General features: G+C 45.4%; 1 protein-coding gene across 1 annotated transcript in view; it reads right to left on the bottom strand.

Moving 5' to 3' along the window:
• Positions 1–27153, bottom strand: part of LOC119398657 (fatty acid synthase-like) — a 144935-nt gene that overhangs the window by 27320 nt on the left and 90462 nt on the right. Inside the window, exons 16-22 of the mRNA XM_049417380.1 lie at positions 26566–27121; positions 25092–25252; positions 21191–21400; positions 19784–20113; positions 18882–19001; positions 15810–16165; positions 4558–4908 (exon numbers count right to left, since the gene is read on the bottom strand). Coding sequence (XP_049273337.1) covers positions 4558–4908; positions 15810–16165; positions 18882–19001; positions 19784–20113; positions 21191–21400; positions 25092–25252; positions 26566–27121 — 2084 coding nt within the window. The remainder of the gene's footprint in view (positions 1–4557; positions 4909–15809; positions 16166–18881; positions 19002–19783; positions 20114–21190; positions 21401–25091; positions 25253–26565; positions 27122–27153) is intronic.

The raw sequence follows: 27153 nt of genomic DNA, 5'->3' as shown, positions 1-27153 counted from the left end.
CGAGAGGCTTAACGGGCATACTAGTCGCGGAATGTGAGCATCCCGCCGCCGGCCGTCGACAACACTTTCGGGAGCAAAAATCTAAAAGCGGCATACTGCGCCTCTACCGTTCAAGAAAGTGCGTAAAAGTGAATAAAAGAACAAATACCTATGAGTAATTCAGGAATCCCAAGACTAATTAAAGTAACGAGCGTACCTGAAAACACCAGAATACGGACATCAAACGACACTTTTTAAAGCGTGCCTATGTAGATTACTATGCAAAAAGCTTAATTACCATTATTAAAAGTAATTAAGTATTGCGGCAGGGGCGTAGCCAGAATTTTTTTTTTGGGGGGGGTCAATCATACTTTATGTATGTGCGTGCGTGCAATTGTATGTGTGCTTGCATATATACGCAGGCAAAATTGAAAAATTTTGGGGGGTTTGAACCCCCCAACTTCCCCCCGCTTGGCTACGTCCTTGGATTGCGAAGAGTAGTAGACACTACAGAACATCCGTTCAGTTCGAGGCTCCTTGATACTACCGGTCCGCTATATTAAGGCTAATTAAGAATCAGGTGAAGATAATTAATACATAAAAAGTCAGTAACTACTATTTCCATAGTTGCGGTGTAATGAAGGTCATGACATAAGAATTACGCGTGCGTTTAGAGATTCGGCCAGGAGCGATCTGGGCCTGCAGTCTGTAGCCTGCAAGCAAGCTATAGACTACACGCCGACATCGCCTCGGGTGTGTTGCATCGTTAACAGGGGGCCAACAGTACGTTTTTTAACGGTAGGTAACGCCAAATCTAGATACACTAGTGGAGGTTGCTTGCTAGGGACGCCACGCACGTGCAGACCACGGCTATATTTTTACGCGGGTGTGCTCCGCCGACAAGCGGCCACCGGTCCGCCGCTCTGAATCATTTTGTGGACACCTGTACATCTATACAACATATTTTCGGGAAAGAAATAAGCATATAACAGTTATGTCATTACTAAGTTCAGGCTTTGAGCTACGCTGTGTGTTTGGTGGCAACTGTTGCTTTACTAATTGCTAATGTATATGGTGTTATGTAATAATTTTCAATATAATGTGTTTTAGAGCCTACCATTTCACAGAAGTCAGCCTTGAGTCAATTCACACTGTCTTGGAGGTCTAACGCACGAGAAAATACAGAAGAGATGTCTATAAAAAAGTATGAGCTATGGGATAACTGGAGATGAGTTACTGGCAAGACTACGACAGTGGTTACATTATTGTAACAGAAAGCGCCAGCTGTGCTGCATATCGGTACAGCATGAGCCTTAAATACTCGATACCGTCGATTGAATATATGGCAGAGAACGAACACTCACGCGCAAGACAACTAGAAAAAAAGAGATCAGGTGTATCATTGCACTGACACGTATGTTGTGCTGCGCAGGAAAGAAAACAGCTCTTAGAAAGGGGGTTATAATCTGTGTTTCTCTCAATCTTCCGTAAATCACGATTTCTCTGTGATTGTAAAGGGCAGTGTGCCTGCGCGTGCTAACGTGCGTCTGTACACAGGGTGTTTCAAAAAATGTGTCCAGAAATCCTCAAAAATCATGAAAATGCGATATTTTCTCACTGCTTTTACAGTTGCTCTTTCTGCAGCGGCAGGCATCTTCAGATGGTTAAAGACATCATTTAGGACAGTAATTAAGCAATTTACAATAACTATATTTTTAACTAGTGGATTGAGGTGGCTATGTCAAATGGGAGCATTGAAGTTTTTCTTGAGAAGAACCCATCGCAGTTTTGAGATATCAATAAAGCGGCCTCTAGTAATTATTATGGCGTGATTCAACAGTGAAACCGAAATCGAAGCAGCGATGAGCACAACAAGCAGGCGACCAGAATCACGTCACTCTTCAAGACGACGATTACAGAGGTGTAGTTCATCCGCGTTCATTAACGCATGAGCGCCATGCTGCTATAATTGCAAGCGCAGCCCGCACACCCATAAAACGAAGTCGGTTGATGGTTCATATAAGGGTGCTCACTCATTCTGAACGTTCTTAGAAGAATATGGCAGTTGCGCTCTTCCGCGTGTCGTCTTCGGTTTCGACGACGAATTCGGTTGAATTTCATTACTGAGCAATTATTAGTGGAGGCCACCTTTTCCACATCTTAAAGCTGTGATGGGTTCTTCGCACGATGGACTTCAATTTTGCCATTTCACGTAACCACATAACTCCATTATAAAAAATTCATTAATTTACCTTCCTTAATTACTGACCCGAATGGTGTCTTTAGCCATCTTAAGATGCCTGCTGCTACAGAAGTAAGTGTGAAGGTATCGAACAAATATCGCATTTTCTTGATTTTTGAGGATTTCTGGACACATTTCTTGAACAAACCTGTGTATGTAGGGAAGCACTCTATAACAAAGGTTAGTTGCGAGTAGCGATTGCGATGTGCTCAGTGCTCTTTCTCCTTCCTGTCTTTCTCTCTACATAGGGGAGCGGGATCAAAGGGACGTAAGGCTTTCGCCTTATTAACGCGCTATATACGGATATCCATTGTTTTTTACGGGATTATATCGCCATGCTCTTAATACCACTACTATTATGGACGAAATACCTATTTCCATGACTCACGAACGCTTGTATCGAGAACATGTCATCCATTTGCTGATATTTACCAGGCTTTTGAAGGGACAAACTAATAATTGTTTGTCAAATAAAATCATGAAAATAATAATTTTACTTACCTGGGCTTTCCTCTGCCGGGACAAGTTGGTATATCTATATATGATCCAAAATAATAATGAAACGCTTGTTCGAAAAGCAAGAATATATGTTTTCTACGTCAACTTCTCATGCGTAACAGAATGAAGAAATTTTCTAGCCTTTTTTTCGTGTCTCTTTTGTGCAGTGCAAATTTCGAAATGCAGATAATAAAAAATGAGTGACGTTAGCTAGATAGTGATTATGATGATAACGATTCTGAGATATTGCTCTGCCAAACTGGGCGATTGACCAGGAATTGGGCAACACTGTCACGAGGTTTCCACAGCGGGTCTTAACCCGGTAATATGCGTCACAGATACGAGGTTGGATTTGATATTGTCATTGAAGCTGTAAATTTGTATTTATACATCACAAGTAACGACCTCTGCATAATAAGGGGCATTGGTCAAGAAGTAGTGCTATTATATTATAAATCAGCGATACCTTAACCAACATATCATATTGAATCTTAGGTCGCACTCATATAGCCGATGATTCTTATTACTGTGTGAGGGTCGTATCTCAGCCGTGTTTGACACACTGATTTCTGTTCTCTATGTAAAGCTTATTCCAGGTAGTTGTATGCGTTCGCGTTGATAGTTGGTAAGCGACTGTTCCTCAAGTGATAAGCTGTGATGTTCTGAATGTTCCAGCAGTATTTGTTTCCATGTTTAATAAAGATTCCTGCAAAAGCTTGCATCGAGTATGACACAGCTGGTTTTCGTCAGTATATTCTGCCACTTCTACCATGTAGAATGACCACGAATGGTTTCACTTTTCATTACCAAACGAAGAGGCCGATTGCCTCGCTTCAAGTTGTAACCATGATAAGTGTGACTGCCCGGGAATTTCGTGTATGATGGACAACGCTCGTCTGATAATACGCCGACATTTTTAAAGCAGCACCCAGACCAGCGTGTTGCGAACGCATCGTTCCCTCCCCGCTTTCGTGGTCGTGGCTTGCCTCGTCGTACCACAGCGCTCTTATATAAGCTAAGAGCTGGATCTGTGTTGTTGCGCGAGGGCTTATGCCGTCAAGGACGTTTGGACAGTCCGTTGTTTGCATCTTACGGCTTCTGTGAGACACTAGAGCCTTTCATATTACGCTGTCCCGCATTCATTATGTGGCTGGCTTTGCTGAATAACAAATATAAATTCTTTGAATTTAAGTGCACGAGAGTAGACGATTTCCTCTTTTCGAGAGGACGTGCTTCTAGACGCGACCACGGCCACTGTGCTGACTCTTATGAATCAAATGGATCGTGCTACCCGTGTATAGGGGTTTTTGTGTGTTTTACTGAATATTGCCCAAGTTTTCGTCATTTCTTTTGTTTGCTCCCCTACTCTCTTTCGTTTTTCTCTCCTACATCTTCCTTTGCTCCATATCTTCCCTCCTCCCGAAAGAGTAAGCAGGCGTCGTACTCCTTGTGGCAGTTGTCAGCCTGCTCTCTCCCAATTTCCTCTGGGTCCTTGTGTATTTGTGTATGCAAGTGAAATTATATTTATAACACCACATCTTCCGTCCATATGTGCTATAGACACAGTGTATAATTAAAAAAAATTGCCCTAATAGTTTAATTCCTCTGCATCCGGTGCTGTTGCTCATGCCTTGTGATGCACGCGACCTCATTAACAGATTTTTTCGTTCCTGAGATAGCTTCGGCTTGGCTCCTTGGCCCTAAATGTGTATTTTACCAGAACTGCGAGATGTCCGCTTCGAGGTGCGAGCAACGCTAGTGGTTACGCTTACATGACAGGTGTGCCGTCGGTAAAGCAAATAACAGGAAGGCGCGGATGTGAAGCTCAGATCACTTACCACAGCCAAGTTGAAAATTCCGCCCACGGGACCCAAGGTTGTCGCAGTCTCGATAATCTTGCGTGCACCCTCTTCCGTGCACACATCATCACTGCTGACAAGCACTGTGGCGCCCAGTTCGCTCCAGCGCTTCAGGCAAAGCCTCTGGTACCCCGTACGAACGCCACTCCTGGAGATCAGGAGCAGGTTGCGACATCCGCGTATCACCATCCACTGTGCGAGCTCGAGACCAAAGCCACCCAGGCCACCGACGATGACGTAGGACTTGTGCCGGTAGAAGTGGGGACGCGCCACTGCTTCTAGCGTCAGCGGAGGAGCACGCGTCACAGGCACGCTCTCTTCAGGTCGCATCTGTAATGACCGGCATAAGTGTTGTCTGATGCCAACATTTTACTATAAAAGGATTAATGCAATGTAACGTCGCCGTTAGGTCAGTCAAAAAAGGGTCATACACTCTGTTCGCTACTGCAGCAGAAATATCGTCACACAAGCAGCTACACTAGACATACTGCGTGTGATGATGCGTGTATTCGCTCAAATTGCACATAAGCAACGTGTGTTATTATTGTTTGCCGGTTTGTGTCAGGTACATTTGAAATGAGTAAGTTGAGTCAGAACTCTTAACCTGTGGGACAAAACATGTTCTACCATTATTGTGAAGACTGCATCACGCTTGATATTAACGCGATAGCGCTGAAGAGCCGGTGTCGGCTTCGCGGCATTCGTTATGAGCGAAAAATCGGGAGTGTCCGTGAGGGAAACAGCGCGCACACTCCGTTGAATGATTAACTAGCGAAGGTGAAACGTGCGGTCCCGGTCTTCATTAATGGGATAATCACGAGAGTTCATTAAGAAATCTTTGATTTGCTGGCTACGTGTCTCCAGAAACATTGGTTGCGCTCCGTCCTGTCCGTCGTCTCTACCTTGTCTGTCGTTTTTACTGCGCTATTCAGTCATGTCTGCAGTTAATACGCACCAACTAGCCCAACTCACGTCGCTAATAATGGTGCTTCGCGCTCGTTGCGTTTCCTTCACCTTAATTTTTCCCATGGTTAGTAGTGTTATAGGGCGATTTTTAGTGGTGCATACGTTTTTTCCCACGGAAAACTGCTTCATTTTAACAGCCAAGCTGATTAAGCTGTCGGTAACTTGTGCTTCGTTGTGAAGAACTTTCATCATCATGAAACGACACGCGCTCTCCTCATTCTATTTACAGGAGAGCAGTTTAAGCTATCGGTAATTTGTGCTCCGTCATGCGAAACTCCTCAGGTGGGTATTCGCCACATGAATTGCGCAAGCCTCAGTACCATGTGCTGAAGGTGCCAGTGTCAAACGAAAACGAACACATGAAAAAGAGAGAGAGAGATGGAAATAAAGAGATATAAAATAGAGCGAAACATAGTGAAAAAAGCTATAGAAAGAAAGAGCAAAAGGAAAATAAGAAGAAATAACGGAAGTAGAGGCATAAAAAAATAAAAAGAAAGAAGAACATAGAGAGAGAAAAAGATAGAAAGAAACAGACACGAAAAAGGGATTGAAAAAACAGAGAGCACGACTGGAAGAGAAAGAAATTGAAAGAAAGAGGCAGAGAGAGAGAAAGAAAGAGCGAGAAAGAGATAGAAAGAGAAAGATATGGAAAGAAACAGACAAGCAGACACGAAAAAGAGTAAAAATGAACCGAGAAACAGAAGAAAGAGAAATAAAAAAACAGGAAGAGAGAAGAAAGCGGAGAGAGAGAGGGACAGACGAAGAAAAAGAAGGAGCGTACACAGGACGCATTTTTTTTTCGCCTAGCCGAAATTGCAGCAGAGGCAAATTTTTAAACAATAAATATCATGTGTTGATTGGCAATCGAACTGAAGCCTTCTGCGTGGCAGTCAGTTGCTGTACCACAGTCACGCCACAGCTTGACTCAGTTTTGAAAAAAAAAAGACTATTTACATGAGTCATGTAGTGCCAGGAGTCGCGTTAACCCCTGGACTATAGCGCGAAAGAAAGGGATGATACCAGGCGTCCCATACTGGGAATAGCGGTGCCTGTGGACGGTTTAAATGTCATTGAATTACGAAGTGTTACGTACATTAGGACACAGGCATAAGCAGCAGCACCAACACAGTGTGCCGCTGCGCCCAATGCCTTGCGGACGCGTAGTGTGTACATCCGTCATTTGGAAAATGATTAGTTATGACGTAGTGGGCATTTCGCAACTGCCCTTGCAGTAGACGGGATAATTTCCAAACGGGTTTAAAAAACGTCACGCGCCGGGCATTTTTTTCTCTCCCGGCATGGTTGCGCTTAAAGCACTGCACGGGCCCGGCCCAGCCCGCGGGCCGGGCCGGGCCGTCCGAAGCGTTTTTCGGCGGGCCCGGGCTTGGCTCGCGCTTGAACCCGCGGGCTTGGGCCGGGCCCGTGCTTGAGGCTGTGGGCCGGGCCGGACTCGGACCCGCTCATTAAAAGGCGTAAGTCGGGCCTTCGAGCACACGCGAACGTTATGCATTCCATTGTCTAAGGTATACTGTGCCAAGCTGAAGTGACACGTATATATATATAACAATGGGCCAGATCAAGGTTGTTCCCATGGGAGGCATAAAGATATCAGTCTTTTATTCGAGGTTGACACATACGATACATTTCATTTATATTCCTTGGTATTACGTGCCAAAACCACGATATGATTACGAGGCACGCCGTAGTGGCACCGGATCAATTTCGACCACCTCGAGTTCTCTAACGTGCACCTAAAGATAAGTATACACACGGGTGTTCTTGCATTTCGCCCCCACCAAATTGCGGCCGCCGTGGCCGCGGGAATCGCACCAGCATCCTAGGACTTAACAGCGAAACAGCTTAACCGCTGAGCTACCACCGTGGGCAAAGCAACATTTCGATGCATGTACACACCGGATTTTCCGTCCGATCGCCCGCTACAAAGCGCACGGCATCAATAATAATCATCATCAACTAATATCCTCTAGCGGGCCCGGGTCGGGCCTGGTCATGAACAAGCGCGCCCTGGATTAGTTTAATAATGAACGACGGGCGCGGGCCGGGCTCGGGCTGGGTACGGTCAAGTACATCTGGGCCCGGGCCGGGCTCGGGCTGGGTTCGGTCATGTACGCCTGGGCCCGGGCCGTGCCTGCGCTTGGAACCCGGGCCGTAAAATCCGGCCCGTGCAGTGCTCTAGTTGCGCTGTCCACTGAGAAGCACACTCTCGCAAGCGAATGACGAGATGACGCGATCATGGCCAGACCATGCTATCGCGTTCTCCTCTTGAAGGCGTTACACAAGCGTCCTCGATGTTTTTGCTGCCTTCGTTATTTTGGCTATCTATCTATCTATCTATCTATCTATCTATCTATCTATCTATCTATCTATCTATCTATCTATCTATCTATCTATCTATCTATCTATCTATCTATCTATCTATCTATCTATCTATCTATCTATCTATCTATCTATCTATCTATCCCTGTATCCGTTCTCCCGCATACTAGGGCCACCGGGCAGTCCACGGTGCCGCAGCGGAGTATCAGGCTGTCGCAGTAGAGAATCGGGCTGTAAAGTGACCGTACGTCTATGCTCATCTCATGCTGGTTATATATAGATACACACTTATATGCCCCACGAGTCCAGAAATGTTCGACATGGCGAGACCTGTGGATACTTCGCGATGCTTGCTGAGATTTAGCAAGACCTGGCGATAATCGCGATGGTTTGTGGGCGTCAGCGTCAGCGTGAGTGTTGCAGAAAAAAACTGTAAGCCGGTCAAAAGTCACGGGGGACTAAAGTGAACGTACATGCAGTCCCCATAACAAAAGTGACATTATTTGAATGTCAGATGTCATAATCAATAACGTCACATATTTTTCAGATTTTGTGACGTCATCGTGGCATCATGATAAAACCATGCGTTATATTACATAATGACACCATCAAACGCCATTGTCGCTTGGCCACAGGCGGGCCGATCTCAGAGGCTGTGTAAAACCACGGGGAGTAGAGAAAGCGTGCAATGCCTCAGATCCCTGAGGCAATATGAGATATCGTTATGTGTTGAATGCTATAAGTGGGGAGATCGATACAACATGCTGAGATGGAAAAGAAGGAAAAAAGGATAATTGGGTTTCCCGTTCCAGTCGTCTTACGCCATAAAGAACCACGCGACTTTTTAGTGGTTTGTTTACTTGACACCTCGCTACCAGTTTATGTGGTGTTGGAGTATGGTGGATCAGACTGACGTAATTAGTGAACTACGTAATGTACCAGCCAGGTGAAATTTTGGATAGATCAGTAGCAATGCGCAATGAAACAAACGCCCATACACCAATTTGGTTCAGTGACTATAGGCATGTTCACGTATAGCAGTAAAACAAATGTTCCGTGGGGATTCGCGGTGTGAAAACCACTGAATATCTTAAGCGAAGCTTATACTGACTGACCTGCGTAACTGGTGGTGTCCAAGAAAAAACGCTCCTAACCCACAGCTGGCGCGCGCGCACGAAAGAAATACGAAATTAAACAAAATAACCTTTCATCGAGCTGCGGTGTGAACCCGGTGCCCCGCAGCGTGAAAGGGATTTCGTTGAACAGCAGGCCAGGTGCCCACGCTTGCCCATTGAGAACTGAACTGAAGCATATTGTCACGTAATAATAATATCTGGGGTTTAACGTCCCAAAACCACGATATGATTATGAGAGACGCCGTAGTGGAGGGCTCCGGAAATTTTGACCACCTGGGGTTCTTTAACGTGCACCTAAATCTAAGTACACGGGCCTCAGACATTTTCGCCTCCATCGAAAATGCAGCCGCCGCGGCATATTGTCACGTGGCGCCACTGTCTCAGCTCTCGCCGTGTGGCGAGAGGCAGCGAACAGAGCGCGTTGATTATCGAAACGCTCTTCATTCGATGAACGCTGAACTACATTCATGCTTTCATGAGCTGCAGGTGGACATGGACCAGAAAAAACGAGGAAACAACACAGGGTGATGTCACATTGTGTTGTTTTCTCATTTTGTTCTGGTCTGTGTCCACCTGCAGCGCATCGCAAGCATAAAGACGTACCAACTGGCCCCTATTGCCGCCCTAGAAGTACCAGCTCGCAAGGAACGAGAGCGCGCCCTCGCCAGCGAGAGGCAACGCCGACGCAGGCATCATCTGATAGAGAGTTTATTGATTGAAAAAGCCGACTGGTCGCGCTGCACAACCGCTCACCGGCCACTCCCTACAGATAGGCACTGGATCTTGACCTGCGATGTAGTGCCGCTGCGAGATTTCACTTGTGAGTAGTCGCAAAATAAAGATTTGCAGCGTGCACGTAAGCTAAAAGGAGACAGCGGGTCTCTGTGTGGTCTTTCTTCTGCCTCTCATTGACCATTAGCAGCGATTTTACTGTGGGAAACACCGGCGCACACTGCATGTTTCGCCCCTCCGCAGGTTTCACGTTAGTGGATCTGAAACACCCTTCCCTACATGCTTCGCTCCTCCCCAGTTTTTTTTACTCTCGCGCTTTGCGTTCTGTCCCCTCGCGCTACGTTGAACGGTAGCGCGCACGCTCCTCCTCATATCTTTATTTCTCTCAACCCATTCATCTGCAGTCGCTGAGACGTGCTCCCAATCAGCGTTACATAAATAGCGCCTTTTCCTCCCCTGAACCTCTCCTCCTCCTCCTCCTTGAGGCGAGGCTTCTTCTCTCCTCGCACTGCATCTGTTCTGTTCCTCTCTAACCTCTCCTACTCCTGCACCGGCTGTCGCGCTGTTTATTGAGGCGCACTTGTGGCCTAAAAATGAAACGACAATATGCAAGCGATTCACACCGCGAACTGATGGCTGCGTGAACAGTCGTCGGCCGTCGAGTAATCTGATCTGCTGTAAGGCGCGTCGATATTTAAACATGTGACATCGAACATTCCAGCCTTATCTATGGAGTCCGCGTTAGTTCCAGGACAAACTGAACTGTTCGCGTTTGTGCGCTCAAGCACAGCAGAGGATCCTAAATTATCTAGAATACTCGCATACATTCTGGTGTGGTTTGCGCAAGGTAGCAGTTACACGTGTATTGGGCTGGCAACATAAAACATAGAAAGAAATGAGCGCATGTGGCAATATGAACGTTAACTGAAGCATACTAATACAAATGACTCACAAGAAATCACCTTTGCTGCATAGGTATAAATTAGGTTCTTCCCCTCTGCATGAAGTAACCAACTATAAGTATCTAGGAGTCACCTTTTACAACATGCTAACATGGAATGACCACATAAGTAACACTTGCACCTCAGCCTTAAGAAAATTATGCCGCTTGAGGCACAAACTTAAAAAAGCCCCTTCTGATGTAAAATTGCTATGCTATAGCACCTTAAACAGACCTAAACTGGAGTATGCATGCATTGTTTGGGATTCGTATACAAAAAACGCCAGGCCTGCGCTGAAACCGCAGCACAGTCACAGCGAAAGCTGGAAGAGCGGCGTTTCTAGAGTCCGTTGTAAGCTCTCTTGGGGCTACAATACAGGTACACTAGAAAGGTACCCACTACGCCATAAATCACAATTTTTGTGAAGTTGGTAAGCACCTACTAAGCCATTATTCGTCATTCTGCGGAGAAACGAGGCACCAGCTATACGTCTGTAAGGCATTATGTGCACTTTGTTAACGCGACGACTGATGATGAAGAATTATGGCTCAGTCCTTTGTAATGGGTTGGAAGCTTTAAACGGCCCACCAGTTATGTAATTTGCATTGGGTGACGCCCGGTCGCTATTTCCCTCTCCTGTCATGCTGTATAACATACGTTGACGTGGGAGAGAGACGGGGGGGGGCGAAGAACTTTACTGAGACCCAGAGGAAATGGATCATGCGCTTATGGGCTTCCTTGGAAACCAATACAAGTGCACTTGCGATGAACCCACTACGCTATAAATCATTGTAATTTTTGAGAAGTAGGGCAGCAGGCACTGTGCCATTTTTGTATAACATACGTTGACGTGGGAGAGAGACGGGGGGAGGGGGCGAAGAACTTTACTGAGACCCCGAGGAAATGGATCATGCGCTTATGGGCTTCCTTGGAAACCAATACAAGTGCACTTGCGATGAACCCACTACGCTATACATCATTGTAATTTTTGAGAAGTAGGGCAGCAGGCACTCTGCCATTTTTCGTCATTCTACGGAGAGCCGCGGTACCTGCTAAACGCATGTGAGGCATTATGCGCACTTTGTTGATGATGTGCCTGATGACGACGAATTATCGCAGAGCCCTTTGTAATGGGTAGGAAGCATTCAACAACCTACTCGTTGAGCAATTCGCATTGTGTGACGCCTGGTTACAGAATTCGCGTTGTGCGACGCTTGGTGCTTATTTTACTCTTCTACCACGCTATATTGCATATGCTAATGTGGTTCCTTCCCGACATGAAGCCAGTATAGGACCTTTTTGCAAAGCAGTTTCAAGCACCGGCATGGCTCAGAGGTTGAATACTGGGCTCACACCCAGAGGGCCCAGGTTCGAACCTCGTTCCATCCTGGAATTTTTTTCTTATTTCGTTTTTTTTCTTATTTCGAGCGATACTGGTTACGGACACCGGCGGCGGCGGCGGCGGCGGCAGCGGCGGCGGCGGCGGCGGCGGACAACTACGGCGCCAAAAACGGCCGGTGAAATGATCTTATAACAGCTTTCGCTGTAAAACTAATATCAATAACCTCGAGACAGTGCAGCGAAAGGCAGTTGGATTTATATTTAACAAATTCTCAAGATTGGATTCATCCAGAGAACTTATGAAAGCTAACCATATTGAACCACTCGAGATGAGAAGACAGAAAAAGATAATGGATTTTTTGAAACTGCTTTACACGAACAATTTACCACTAGACTCATCTCTATATGTATCACCCCTATTAACCGGACCCACACGCTACCATATAGACAAGATGCATTAACACCTTACTTCGCGAGAACAAGCATATTTAAGAATTCCTTTTTCCCTCGTACTATGACCGAATAGAATTGTATAATCGAATCGACATCATAATCCTCATTATTATTGATTTGTTTTCTAGTGTTTTGCCCAACATATTGACTCTATTTCTGTAATATTGTTTTCGTTTCCTTTGTTCTTTTCAACTTTTTTCCAAACGTGTTCACTGTTGTACCATTTTATTGCCCTCCCTGCTTGGACTACGTGTCCGCAGTATTTGATAAATAAATAAATAAATAAGTAAATAAATAAATAAATAAATATAAATGGCGGACTAAAAGCGATCGGCTGGACAGGGCTTGAGGTCGATATCTTCAATTGCACATCTAAAGAAAGTTCCGAATTCAAGAAAATTGAATTCCTAAATTGCATTTCGGTGAACGCGTGATGGTCCTTTCGTTCGGCCATTGTACAGGCTGACGAACGCTGGAAAGCACATGAAAGACGCTTCGCCGATTATGCCCGAAGGCAGCATTCCGGGGACGGCAGCTAGCTACAAATGAATAAATAAAAATAAATAAAAATAGATACATAAATAAACAAAATAAATAAATAATAAAGCAGAAAGAAAGAAAGAAAGGAAGGAAGAAAATTGGCCGCGTATCTGCGTACTTCGCTGCAAATGTCGTCTAAAGACGATAGAAGAGGCGCTGCGTGAGATATGAACGCCATCTGGCAATACGTCGGGAAACGTGAATGCTGTGTTGCGGGCTGGTAGTCCCGGCGCAGCAGCAGGCGAAGACCGGCGGTGACCAACGCGACCGGCGGGGACGCCAGCCAGCCCGAACACGCGGTTTGGCGCGAAGCGCCGAAGCAGAAGAAACGTCCGCACTCAACGAGTACTCTCCAAACACTTTTATATTCACGTCGCCTGGGTAAAACAGGAATGCCAGAGCGGCGCCCCATGGCACTAGTACAGTGCAATACTGAACTGAAACCGAAACGCAACAATGAGCTCGTGCAGAGGGCACGGAGGAAGCCAAGTTTCGGCACAGTCGCATTTTCAGTGCAGCTTAAGAAACTATGGTGTCTAGAATTACGTATCTATGTATTTTCTATTAAAGGAACACACCACCTAATATTTACCTAGTGATGTTGCGCCTCAGATATGCGTAATGTTTGCTTTTTGATCAACCATGTACACAAGTATGAACCTAGTGAGCCGTTCACGATGGCTGGCCCTTGGGCAAGTGGTTCAACTTTGGCCGAGTGGCTGAATCGAGGGACGTGCCGACAAACAGAAAGACAGACAGATAGACAGACCAAAATTTCTGCGTTTAAGTTCCCCAAGAAAGACTATCGTCTTTAAAAGAAAGAGAATCAGTACGCCGGGAACGCGCCAAGCTTCGGTTGGTGTGATTTCCTTGATAGGTGAAGGGCTCCTGAATTTTTATGTACAATTTATGTACACATAAATATATAAATTGCGCTGCCTAACTTTACATCAGGTGTTCAGAGACTCGTCTACCCCACCGACAAGTACATGCTGCGCACTGAGCACCGGCGGTTGATGGCGCTGCAGATAAACGAACACGCTCGAGGCAAAAGCTCCACCGTACAAGACACTTCATACGTAAATGACGCACTGCTGCAGCAGTTTGGTGAGCCCTTGTATACCTTGAGAGGTAATCACAATTATTTCCGCGTTGTGCTAAGATACTTTCTGCTCGCATTGTTTTCAAAGAGTGATGTTTTTATCTTCTCGCCGCAACAACCTATTTTGGGAACAATGTTGTCCGCCGCCACCGGCCACGCATACCGAGAAAAAAAAAATAGCTGACTTTAAACTGGAATTTGCTCACACGATACTCCATGCGAAGGAACTGTTAGTTTATAGGGGGACGACGGTGCTTGACATACCTACGGAAAAGAACCCCTCAGACTCCTTGCTATGTTGAGCGAAAAGTCACTTGGGCAGCTTTGCTAACGTTAGGTTGCTGACGCGTACGATTACACCAGGGGACACGCCAAGGAAATTGTATATCGACTACATGAGTTAAAGCGTTCCACCCTTTAGGAAACGCTCATCCATCAGTCTTCACCAGCAGCAGCCACAGCATCAAAAACTCACATGACCGTTAATGCATTCGCCTAAGACGACACGAAGACGAAAACCATTATATCTCTACTTACAAGCAATTACTCATGTAACATAGGCGGGCGCGAGCGCGACATGTGCGAAAACATTGCACCAGCTCCATAAAATGCTGTACCATGGGCCATTCGCCAATATCGGTTGCGTGAATTTCTACTACTATACCAGGAGTCACGTAAGTACGCATAGGTACACAAATTGCGCTTGCGTAACTTTACACCAGGTATCATGCCAGGTTAAGTGCGAACATGTGGGAACACTAAAGCTTGCTACGCATTGCACCAAAGATATCGTACTATTTAATAGCACTGTAAATAGTCGCGACAACATAGGCACCTCTTTTCTGAAGGACTCACTTGTGCAGCTATGTAGTTGTGAATGTCGCGAGCATGCTCTGTCTTGAATCTGGCGTCACCTCATATTATTTGCTTGAGTATATTTAGGTGACCTACCTTTATAACTACCTCGACCTTCAAGTGGGCTTACTCGCAGCTCATCATCTTAGTAACTACTTGCGGCAACAAGATTGTTGCCTTCTACTGGCGCAGTATAGGTTGACGTGGCTTGCTACATTCGGTTCTTAATGGGCCGGAACGTTCAAGCTGCCCAATCGGTACGAATAGCTGTGCCGTAATCAATGAAAAGCGGCCTGGCTTAAGTATATCTGCGGCCCCATGAACGCTGGCGGCTGAAGCGACACACCCATTACAGGCTACGTCCTGATTCGTTATGAGCGCGACTCTGGCTCAAGCTTACTTTATTGCCTAGCTAGCATAGACGGTATCATGGCCTTGATAGCAGTGAGCAAACTGCCACGAGTATTGTTTGCCACAAATTTTTCATAGACATATGCGTACTTTGTATACAAACAACACTGCGTTCGTAGGTAAAAGTTCGTGTACTTTGCGACGTACTATTCAAGTCAGGTCACACCTGGCTGCATACAGAACCAGCTCTTACAAGGCTGTTCCTTCTGTTTACGCTGCTACTGTGGTGCGTGCCACACGGAAGTCTCGGCATTTTGGCACTTGCGTCATTCAGCAACAAGGAATACTTAGAACAGCTAAAAAGGCCGACGACGCCACCCTGAGTACACATCCCTCTTGGCAATGTTAATCAATTTTACTCCAGCTAGCAGACCCATCTTAGCACTCCAAAGCCTGCTGTTACGCAGCATGACGTACCTGTATCACAACTTTGCCTATGTGCTTTCCGGAGGCTATAAAACGAAACGCTTGTTCAGTCTGTTCTCGGGTGAACTTGAAGACATTCAGAGGCTGAACCACGCCAGACTTGATTCCTTCGGCGAGTAGCGCGTTGATGCGGCGCTTGTGAGCTAAAGCAGTGAAGTCATCGCCCCACAGGCTGTCCAACATGACCCCGTGGAAGTTGACGTTCTGCAGAAATACTGACATCCCCAGATTCTTGTTCTCCAAGATGTCGAACTTGCCAATCTCCACGAAGCGACCGTGAGTTGCCAAGCAGCGTACGCTGGCCTGCAACTTCTCGTTGGACAACGAATTGAGCACCAGATCCACACCTGACACGGATGAAATTGTAAGAAAATCACATATAAGCATTTTGCTCCGTCTACGTCTGCCCTGCCAAGCGAAAAACAGCTCGGACATAGAACAATTAGTGAGATATTTTTTGATGATGTGAGCACATGCAGAACATTTGTTGAACAGTATCAATAAAGCAGCACTAAGATGAGTTCAGGCAGGAGGAGACTGACACTGGGCTCAGATGGAAATGGAAGGCTTGTTGTGTTAAGAAGTAGATAAACAAGATACAATAAAAAACACCGAAGCGGTAAAGGAAACACGGAGAGTACTTCGAGAGCAATTGTTAAAATCGGGCGGTATATCCCAATAAACTCTTCCCAGAAAAAGAATACATTTGAATATAACGAGTACGTTATCAGACTAAGCTTGATGCATTCCATGGCTGAGGACAAATCACCGAAGATGCCTGCGAGAAATACAGTGTGATGGCACTGCGATGTGCAGAGAAGCAACGGCGGGCAGCGTATAAAAATCAGGTATGCATGTTTGACTCAAATTAAATTTGTGATGTTCACGCTCCTAAAAGGGTATGTTTTAACGTGCTTTTGACCGTGAAGCATCAAGCAGTCAAACAGCTGAGTATTTATTTTCATATCGGGTGCACTTGCGCCCTGAAAGGGGAACACTTAACATACAAGCCACACTTGCACTACAGTGAAAAGCGCTGTAGTGCAAGTGGCCTGTCGATGAACTGAGCAGCAGGTAAAACGCGCCGGCATTGATATTGGTGGTGATGTCCTTTCGAGCTTTATCGCAGGTGCTGGAATATATTCCAGAAAGGTAACGCGGTCCCATATGTATTCCCCTAACATGACTCGAAGGCGAAAGCCACCTTTTTTTTTATTCGCAGTCGAATGTATTGATCGTGCTCCCCCATAAACTTTAATGTACCTAACGTTGTTTTGCGCTGCTTCTGGGATCGTATGCATTGCAAGCCTTTTGTACCTCACGCGGTTTTGCACTGCGTCCGTGGTCGGCCCACATTTGACAAGCGGCGATGTCTTGTGATGGCGTCGCCATGCGATATATTATTATGTGATGGCATAGTCGCCTCCTGTTGACGTCCTAATGAAGTGAAATTTTTGGCGATCTTTGATGTCATTACGATGTCATATCGTGACTGCATCATGGCACGAAACGACGTCATACGGTGACGTCGTCATCACGTAATCTCTGATCATGAGTGGTTTTGGACCATTAGTGGCGACGCATATGTATATACGGCTTTCGCCTTAAGTCACGGCACTACTCGCGTCATACGCGCAATTTTATCAACGCCTTCTAAAGCAGTCCTGAAGGTCATTCTGAGATAATTGGGAACATGTCTTACGTTATGAATAAATTTTGCGAGAAGTTATATAAAATAGACAATTCTCTCCGGAGAAAACGATCTATCGTTTTATAATTATGGTTATCATGGAAATCCGGGTTCTGTCCAGTGGGCGAAATCTTAAATGCCGAGCTGCGCAGGTTTGAAGGCTCACCAAGACTCCAGAAATTAAGGCCGGCCATTAACAAAACAATACGCTGACCAATTTTCTCGCATCATTCATTTTCTGGAAAATATGTATTTGTAAGAATGTTTCTCATGCGAGCGATTACTCTGTATGATCTTCCACTGAAGGTTTTGCAGAATCAAACTATAAAGGAGCATTCCCGTGTTGGAGTCGGCGGTTGTGTCTTCCGGGAATATATAAGACCCGAATGTGCGCTGACTTCTCATATTCCGTATTTTTACGTTTGCTGCAGACAGCGAAACAATTGCGGTATATTAACTTCCTTTTCTATAGCATCGCAGCTAGTCTACAACTTGTATGTGTATTCGCATATTGTTGCAGTGTTTCTGCTTACGAGTGACATCCCCGCAACATGACGTTCTTTAACAGTTTGAGTAGTGTTCTGAATTTCTCTCGAAAAGCCGTTGCTTCATTGCAGTTTATGGAATGAATATCCAATGGGTACAAGTCTAAGATAAACAGGAATATTATGTTAATAAATGGCGACGTGCGACAATGTACAGCCGTCCAAATCTTTAACTATCGTGCGCGATGCGCCGACTTTTTTTGTGCGTCAGCGCCGTACGACGGAGCCAAGTTGCAAACAGGGCGAGAGTAAGCGCAAAAAAAAGGCATTTGCTTCATCAGATCACGGTCGGACTGGAAAGACGCGCGTGGTCAGATAACAAATGAACGATCCACGTTTGTCAGCTTATCTCATGCGCGCGGGCGTGTGACGTCTGCGGATTTCATTTTCTCGGTCGCCTTCTGATATTCGGAATATAAGCTACGAGCAAGACGCGCTGCCCGTTCGTCTGAACTCAGGCAATCCTGGGTGACGTTCCCACGAAGAAACAGACAAGGAGACGATGGGATCAGCTGAGCTCGCTTCGTGGGCATGCGCTTACTCTCGCCCTGTTTGCAACTTGGCTCCGTCGTACGGCGCTGACGCACAAAAAGTCTGCGCTCGCGCACGATAGTTAAAGATTTGGGCGGCTGTAGGCTTGGGACATACAAAAATCTTTAGATTATTCGCTCATGACATTCCTTTATTCCTAGTACAAGAAAGTGGTCATTTAGGCAAAACAGCTGTTGTGCAAGGTCATGTGAGCACCACTTGTGCATAGTGTATGTTACGTGAACACATTCAGGCAAGCATGGATTGCGTTTCTCACTTTACCGCCAATGTACTCACCCCGGCCTTCAGTTTCGCGCATGACGTGTTCTTCGAAGGACTGGTCTCGTGAGTTAGCAATGTTTCTGTCTTGTAACGCTGGAAACCGTCGCTTGAGAAACTCTCTCTTTTCATGAGATCCTGAAAGAACGAAGCAAGTGCGATAACAATGTTGAGCTAAGTACACTAAGTACTTTCTCTTTCCATGGACGAATCCACAATAAAATCATAAGTGCATCGTGAAGAACGTGACAGTAGGCCCAGTACAAAGCAAACGATATGACAAGAGCTCATTCCTGATTGTTAATTTTTATGTCTCTCGTATTTGTCTCCGGTATTCTGTACAATAGTGAATGTTCATTTTCACATAGCGCTGTTGATAGTTTGCACGTGATGTGCCTTCCGCATGTGCACATCTGTGAAAATGAATATATTTGGGTCTGAAATACACTTGTCGAAAGTGTGACATCCTATCTTGTGTTGTCCCTACTCTTTTCATTCCTGCTGAACGCCACAAGTCTTCGGCTAGGCTATGCACCAACTCCTCCACCGTTATACTCTGTGAGACAAAATAAAACAAGACATTTTGCCAGAACAGCCGTTTCGTAATCCACTATGGTTCAAAAAGGCAGGAGAAAAGCACTAGGAATGTGGTAGCGTGCTGCTGTTCTTACAATGATTAAGAGTCAGTATGATTCACAATTACCAGCTGTATATATACTTTTTGCGTTCACTGAAGAACAGCTGAGATATTTCGCAGAAAATTGGCAACGTTTCTTCACGACGTCCCGCTACATTTTATTACAGGACGACACGCCTTACTTCAATTTAGTAGGCGGGTGCACCTTTTTTTTTTCATCTAAACATACGAGTTGTTGAGGATATTCTAGCACGTTTTGTTTCTGTTTGCTGGTTCACCTCACCTACTGTGGTGAAGATTTTGCAACCCATGGAAAGGGCGATGGAGATGGCAGCCTGTCCGACGCCCCCACTGCCGCTGTGTATGAGGACCGACTCTCCCGGTTGAACGCCGGCGCGTACCACCAGTCCATAGTAGGCGGTCGAGTATGCCATTGGCACGGTAGCAGCTTCTTCCATAGTCCAAGATTCTGGAATTTCCCACATCACGGCCTGGTCAGCAGCGAGGACACTCGCTATGGACTGGCCCTTGACGATTCCCATTACACGTCTTCCGTTCCAGTCGCGGCCTGAATACTCCATGCCGGGGAAGGCCTCCCCTGTGACATTGTCACCTGTGTGATCAAGCCGGGTTATAAACGCCACTTTAGTTCCTTGGTGTTCAAGACAACACTGCGCAAACACATATCCTATTCAGACAAAAAGACCCGAAACGAGCAAACAACGAACGGGGCGAAATCTTCGTCTATGCTTTACTAGAGCAACTGTTGCTTCCTAGGTCCCACTTGCTTCGATACTCACGAACCTTTCATTGTTCACCGTCGCAATAAATTCTGCCTTCATGGTCAACGAACTTCGCTCACGTACCGACGACATCTTCCTAAATAGTGGTACAAAGTGATAAATATGTGTTTAGAGATATTAAATCAGTGTGCCCCTAATCTTCAGTCCCGCTGTTGGAACGATTATCTCCAACTGGACAAATATACAGGTCACCAGTAATATATTGTCATTCAGGTAATTATAATCTGGAATAGATTTTGAAAACGGTGTGCGCATCATTAAGTAATTTAGATTAGACCAACAAATTGTAATACGTCTACAACCAATCTCTCACAACAGATGCGATGGTCTTACTATGCATGCCTTATGCAACTACATACATTGTAGATAACCGAGAAACAGTCGCAATTACTGACCGCCGTGTTCTGATTTCTTTATTCACAACTATATGAAGTCGAGCGGCTGTGTACTCAAGGTACACATCGGCAAAAAAATTGTTTTTGCCAAATGTTGAAGCAGTAAAGTGAAGGGAAATGACAGTAGGCGCGAAGTTATCAACATGCCAAGATATTTTTGTTGTCCAGGGCACAGACTATGACTTTCAGGGCTAGGTGTACACACCTACAGATATCGAACGAAGACGTCACCATAGGGGAATTATTTGGAGCACCAATTGGTACTCCAAAACGACCAACAACAGGTTCGCCTATAAAAGGCGTGGTCGCCCTTCGCTTTCGTTTCGAATTCTCTCTATTTCTGCATTTCAATGAAAACTAAATATTTGTCATGGGCTTTCTTTGTTTTATTTGTATGTACCCTTCATGTAACCGCTTATATGCCATCTAGGCAGGGGGACATCTCCTCAAAAGCCTGAAATACTCGGGTAAGTTGAGAAAAACACTACTCACCGCGTGAAGTGTCCAAGTTCACTTTTCCGCTGGCCAGCATGACATCGCGGAAGTTGATGGAAGCGTAGTAAACGTCCACGTACGCTCCCTCAGAGCCCACCTTATCACAAGGTGAGAGATAGCCTAACGGAGACTCGTACCACTGCAGACTCGAGAGGTCTCCTCGGTTCTTGACTTGAAGGTAAGCGAAGTGCGTGCTTGTTTTCGCCTCTCCACCTGACAAACGTCGAAGGAACGCAGGAGGGAAAGATGGTAAAATTATCGCATCGGCATTGAGCCTAATATACTTCATTTTTGGGAATGTTCTATGCGAAATATAAAAGCTTAGTTGGCGGGGAAGGAGAGCGAACTTTCTTTCTGGTACTTTTCTGAAACAGGGTGGTTTTGTGGAACTATGTCGGTGGCCGTAAATAAAATTCGTTTGCAACAACAGAAAATCACACCATCTCCCGCTAAAAGGGACCATGAGGTGATGCGAAGCAGTGTTTCGGCATGTGAAGCCCGCGTTTCAGAGGGGGAGTGGAGAGGGAGAGGCAAAGGGAGAGGGGAAGTGGAGAAGGGGAGGGGAAAGGGGAGAGGGTGAGGCGAAATGGGAAGTGCAGAGGGGAGTGGAGGTGTGTGGAGAGAGCTTGCGCATGCGCAGTAAGGGTGGTCACGCCGCACACCACCACCGGATTGAACTCCGCTATAAGATGCTTCACATCTAAAAACGCCATCTAGCGTGCATTCACCCAACCGCCATATTGCACACATCTCTATAGGACAGCGCCATCTAGTACATCGTCACCCAACTGCAGTTTGCATGCATCTCTATGGGACAGCGCCATATATTGAATGGTACGGGAGACGAGATGGCGGGGGAACGCCGGACGGAGCGACGACCGACCAGGTGATGCTATAAGGAGCTTCGGCCCTAATAAATTTGGGTTGCCTCTGAAAGGTGCCCCAATGAAGCTCATTTATTTAGAAAATTCGCGACTTCCAAATTGCTGACAATTGTTTATTTGAGTAACCTTTGTCCGGTTTTTGCATAGGGCAAGCAACCGAAGTCAAGCGACCGAAGCAAATGAAGCACGTGCTGGTGTACTGCCATGGCTGTCATGGCGTCATGCGAAAATTTTGTTAAAAGTGTCTTCATCAGCCAGCGTTATGGCTATGAATAGAAATTACGGCACCCTCACGTCTTTAGTACAAACCTACAAGGACATGCTTGACGAATTTTTCGGAGAGAGTGGGTGAGACTACTCAGAGAGAGAGAGGTAGAAAGGCGCCCTATAGTCCATTACAAGCTAAGATTATATGCAAGCTCCGCCCCGTGATTTGTGGCGGGCCTGCCACTCATCTGTGCGCGTGTTATTTTAGTCTCTGTTCTAACCGTAAGGTTTTTCCTTTCTTATTGTAAACAACACGCGTATAACCGCTTAAAACTTATAAGGTCGACGTCTCCATTTATGATATTACGTTTGGGTGAACAATGATGTCAAAATATTCACAGAAATTTGTCAGGAACCTCAAGTTTTTGAACGGAAGCCAGTGACACGAACACGTGCCTGAACAGGAAACTCACCTACAGGGCTTTTACTAAATGCGCTTGACGTCAGTGAAATGGCCGAATGCATTGGATAAGGTATCTACGCAAGCTCTCTCAGGGTGGCACAGGGACGCCTGGAGGGCGGATGGTACATTTATTCTAAGGTGTAAGAGACTATCGTTGAAAAAGAAATGACGACACTGAAATGACCGAATACACTTGGATAGGCTATCTGTGGAAGTTCTCTCTATGTAGTATAGGTACGGCTGAGGTCGGAGCTTTATTCTAAAAGTTGTAACCGACTATAGTTGAAGAAAAATTCGTTTTTGTCCGTGGTTCGACACCGAAGTAACGTCTTTCAGGGGTGATCGCTATACGATAACAGGCAACCAGGAGGCCAGAAATGACCAGCGCGAGGACGAAATAAGCGAAAGCTAGAGAAACATGGACACTGAAAATGGCAATTAGGAGTCCTACAGTATCCCAAAAAGCCGGAGGAAGGGTCATGAAAGGGAATGTTGCCGCCCAAACGTTTGTAACTGTAAGCTACAAAGCACTATGCTTTTCTTACAGATAAAGCCATAAGGATTTGTTAGTCCTGAAAACATCCTTAACAAACTAATATTCGACCCTGCAATCGGTTCGAATTCGGGAAGAACGCTTGTTGGGGGCAGCTCCTCTCCATAATGAGTTAACTAAATGGTTTGTAATAGATAGTGCGAGTGCACAGTAATCGGCAAGTGAAGACACGACTACTGAGCATCAATTCCACGAATCTAATCCTTTATGCACATTCATCTCGTTTAGATTGGATTAAATTCCGTCTAATCAGGTACGCGGGATTCTGTATAGCAGATGAAGTGTTGCGGTAGGAAAACTTGACATCCACCTCATTGTAGCGCCTAGCTACAAGGAAATGTATGTGGATTATTAGATTGAAACGCTTTCTCGTTGAGGAAAAATTCGTTGAAGTGCGTGGTTGGTACTCATGACCAAAGCTTTTGCGGGACTGTCACTCTACAAATTTGCTGCTGAGAATTTCGTCCCTTCAGTACCTCTTTCTCCATCTCGCGTAATTGTGCACTGCTGATTTGCCATGTTCACTGTCCATGCGCCTTAAAATATTGCGCCATCGCACTGCCAATTTCTAGCCTTCTCGTCGGGTAAATTTTAGAGCAACCAACAAGGAAAAGCATTGATTGTTGGTTCCGATACCGAACCAGGATAAATTTCCTGTTGTACAGGAAGCTTTCATCTCTGATAAAATTGCTAGACATTTCTTTATGGCTTTGTGTTACAAGAGCGCGGATGCCAATTTTTACTTTCGTAAACATTCCTCCACTTTGCAATATCCAGATAAACTGATTTAGCATTATTGATGCTATGGATTGAAAGAGTAATTGCGTCACAACTCTACGTATTCATTCAAGATTGCAGAATAACAGGCCGCCCTGACTGTCATATTAAAATTTTCGAATGAAAATAGCTCTATTAAAGTGCATTTTTATATTACCAATCACCTGGGGCTTTTCAGCGTCGTTTGGAACTGAGCTGTACCCAATATTACATAACATCTTGTCCCACCTGCTCAACAGCCTGTGAAGGCTTACTGTATTGTAAATAAAGCAATAAAGATTGCGCGCGGCGATTGACGAGCGTTGTACCAGTCAAACCAGGGTGATTGATGTCCCTTTACAAACTCTCCGAGCATACCTCTTAAGATTCAAATAATCTTGAACTTCAAGCTGTAGCAACCACATCGCTAGTCTGCTGCAAGTAGAATTAGTCGGAATTGTTTTTTATTTCTCTTCAAGATACGCTGTGAATCACTTGAACACTAGAATCACTGCTGCTAATTTTGATTGGAACATCACTTGCAATGATATCTCATTGCTGTTTTCGTTGATATTTCACTGAAATTTATCGCTCATAAATGTTTTATGCGCACTCCTGCATAAAGGCTGTTCACCCGACTCTGGCTGGAAGGACGTGAATAGAAGCACATAGTTTCGCTTCTTTGAGATGCATTTTTATGTCCGACGTCCAGTAACTGTGGGAGTCCATTTGTAAGGCACCAGAGGGCTAGGCCAAAATACGCGCTTTAAGGTGGCGCTTGGGTCCGCAGTCGGCCAGCCAGAGGCTTCCTGGGGGATATGACGTGCTCCTGCAGCTCATGCGACACAGATATGAGGGCGCATCATCCTGAACCGATAAACATTTCAATGCAGTAATATGATGCTTACTGTATAGGCAAAACCGAAATTTTTGGAGGGCCTACTGATGCATCTGAGAGCACGTAGGAATAATGAAAGCGTCAGTGATAAACATGACTCGAAATAAAAGAAGCAGAAAAAGAAACAAATTCAGAACTCTCACTCCACTGCACAGCTCTGTGCCGGTAGGATCCCCATTGGCCATCGCGGTGGACGTTCATTACCAAGTCTTTCTCTACTATGTGTTTGTAGGCCGGGTTGGCAGGGCTGAAGTCGTCTACGCTGTTTAAACCCTCCAAGCTGGCGTCAAATACGCATCTGTGTGAAATAAAGTGTAGAAGTCAGCAACATAAAGTTACCATTATATTCGCGTTTGTTTATTGAGGATACTGAGAAGTGTGCTTCTATGAGCTACATAACGTAAATGGAAACAAAAAAAAGAAAAGGAGGATCGTTGGAACAGCACGATGGTTGCAAGCATAGGTCACACTGGCTCTTCAAGGTCCCGCCTGTCCCCTTCCCACTCAACACGGCATCAGGCCGTGAGCGGTTGAACAAGCACTTATGTGGAGGCTTCATTGCTGGTGATGTCACCGATGACTGAACTATGTGTCATGCAGCGCACTAAACTTTACGTAATGGCGCAAAATTTCGGTAGCCAAGGTACGCGTGTATCGTGAGCCTGATTACATAATTAGCCATAGCTGACATAAGCACAGACTATAACATCACATTTAAGATCATGATTTGTGTAGTGCAGGATATACGTTCCAGGCGGAGTAGCTAATTTAAGCGCAGCTGGGCAAGGGGCTGCAATTTGCAGTCTTCACAATTCGAGCTTGCAAGCGTGTCGTCATACAAATGGACATCGACATGAAAGAATGGCATGCTTGCTCTGCGCACTCGTAAAGCCTACGTAAAACTCCGGCACGAATTGCACAGAGAAAAAAATACCTTGCTAGTATCCTTGCTCGTAGCTTTCTTTCTCTCGTTATCTGAGTAGTCATATGCGTTTTCGCGCTGAAGTTGCATGCAATGATAAATGTACATGGCGCCTCCGGGAAACAGCTGCCCGCGGAGAAACCGAAGGAATTCCCCAAGCCAGGCCGTGCTACTGCGTGGTCTACAAGTATATGTTTTGCTTTCTTTTTTAGATATCTGCAGTTTTCTTATGGCAACCTCAATCCCTAGGGCCAATGCTGCCTAAATGTACTACTTTCCAGTGGAAGAGATCTATGGAAATGATATGAAGAACACTTTTAAAACAATTTACGATTACTTTGTTGTGCACTCGATTTAGTAAGAAAGAATGAAAGGAATTTACGTGTATTTAGCGGAGGCCGCAGTGCAATGAAATGTGCAAAAACATATATATAACTATGTAATATATAAATATAACATAGAATCCTGTAACACTTGCGAGTTTAAAAGAAAATTGCTGCTATTCTTGCTTATACACTGCTACTGAATTTTCAGGCACCTTTACCTTGCGGGAAGCGAACTGTTGCGACGCGCCTTCTTCCATTACATTTATTTGTACACAAATCAGTCGAAGCTTAGTCATTAACATTTGCGCAATTTTTATAGCGGAAATAAAATGTGTAGTAAAATCAAATGTGAACTTTACATACCGAATATGCTGACCAATATTCTCTTTCCGAAGGCAGTTGGTTAAGCCCAGGATGCCACTCTGACCGGAATCTTCAGCGAGTAGCCAAATATTTTGTCCCATAGGCTTGTTGTCATATTCAGCGACTTTTTCCTTGAGCGACTCAGTCCATCTAAGCTGCTTGTTTCGCACGCTTACCATTGCCTGCTTCATGACGTCCATGGTTACTGTAACTTTCCTTAACAGCAGCAGCGTCGACAGGTTGTTCGACTTGAGTGCAACCAACTTAAATCCGCGGCCTCTGAAAGCAGCAGTCATCGTGTCCACAGAGTAAACTCGAAACGGAACACCACTCACTTTCGACAGGAGCACCTCAGCAGCAGTCAGCGCTGTGCGATGCGAGAGAAGAACAAATCCGTGTTCCTTGCAGTTTGAAGCCATTGTTTCAGCCACATTATCCAGATCACCAAGACCATTCAGGATGCCGAAGAAAGCGATCACTAAGTCAGCTTCTGGCAGCTTCCCAGTTGGCGCCGACTGTAGCCGTGAAGCTGGTGCCGTGGCTTCGAGCAGTTGTTCTGGCGAGACGGCGGCAGTTTTTTACATTTAT

This window comes from Rhipicephalus sanguineus, chromosome 7, assembly GCF_013339695.2.
Source record: "Rhipicephalus sanguineus isolate Rsan-2018 chromosome 7, BIME_Rsan_1.4, whole genome shotgun sequence".
NCBI lineage: Eukaryota > Metazoa > Arthropoda > Arachnida > Ixodida > Ixodidae > Rhipicephalus > Rhipicephalus sanguineus.
The sequence above is the reverse complement of the archived record's forward strand: the minus strand, read 5'-3'. Positions and strand labels throughout refer to the sequence as shown.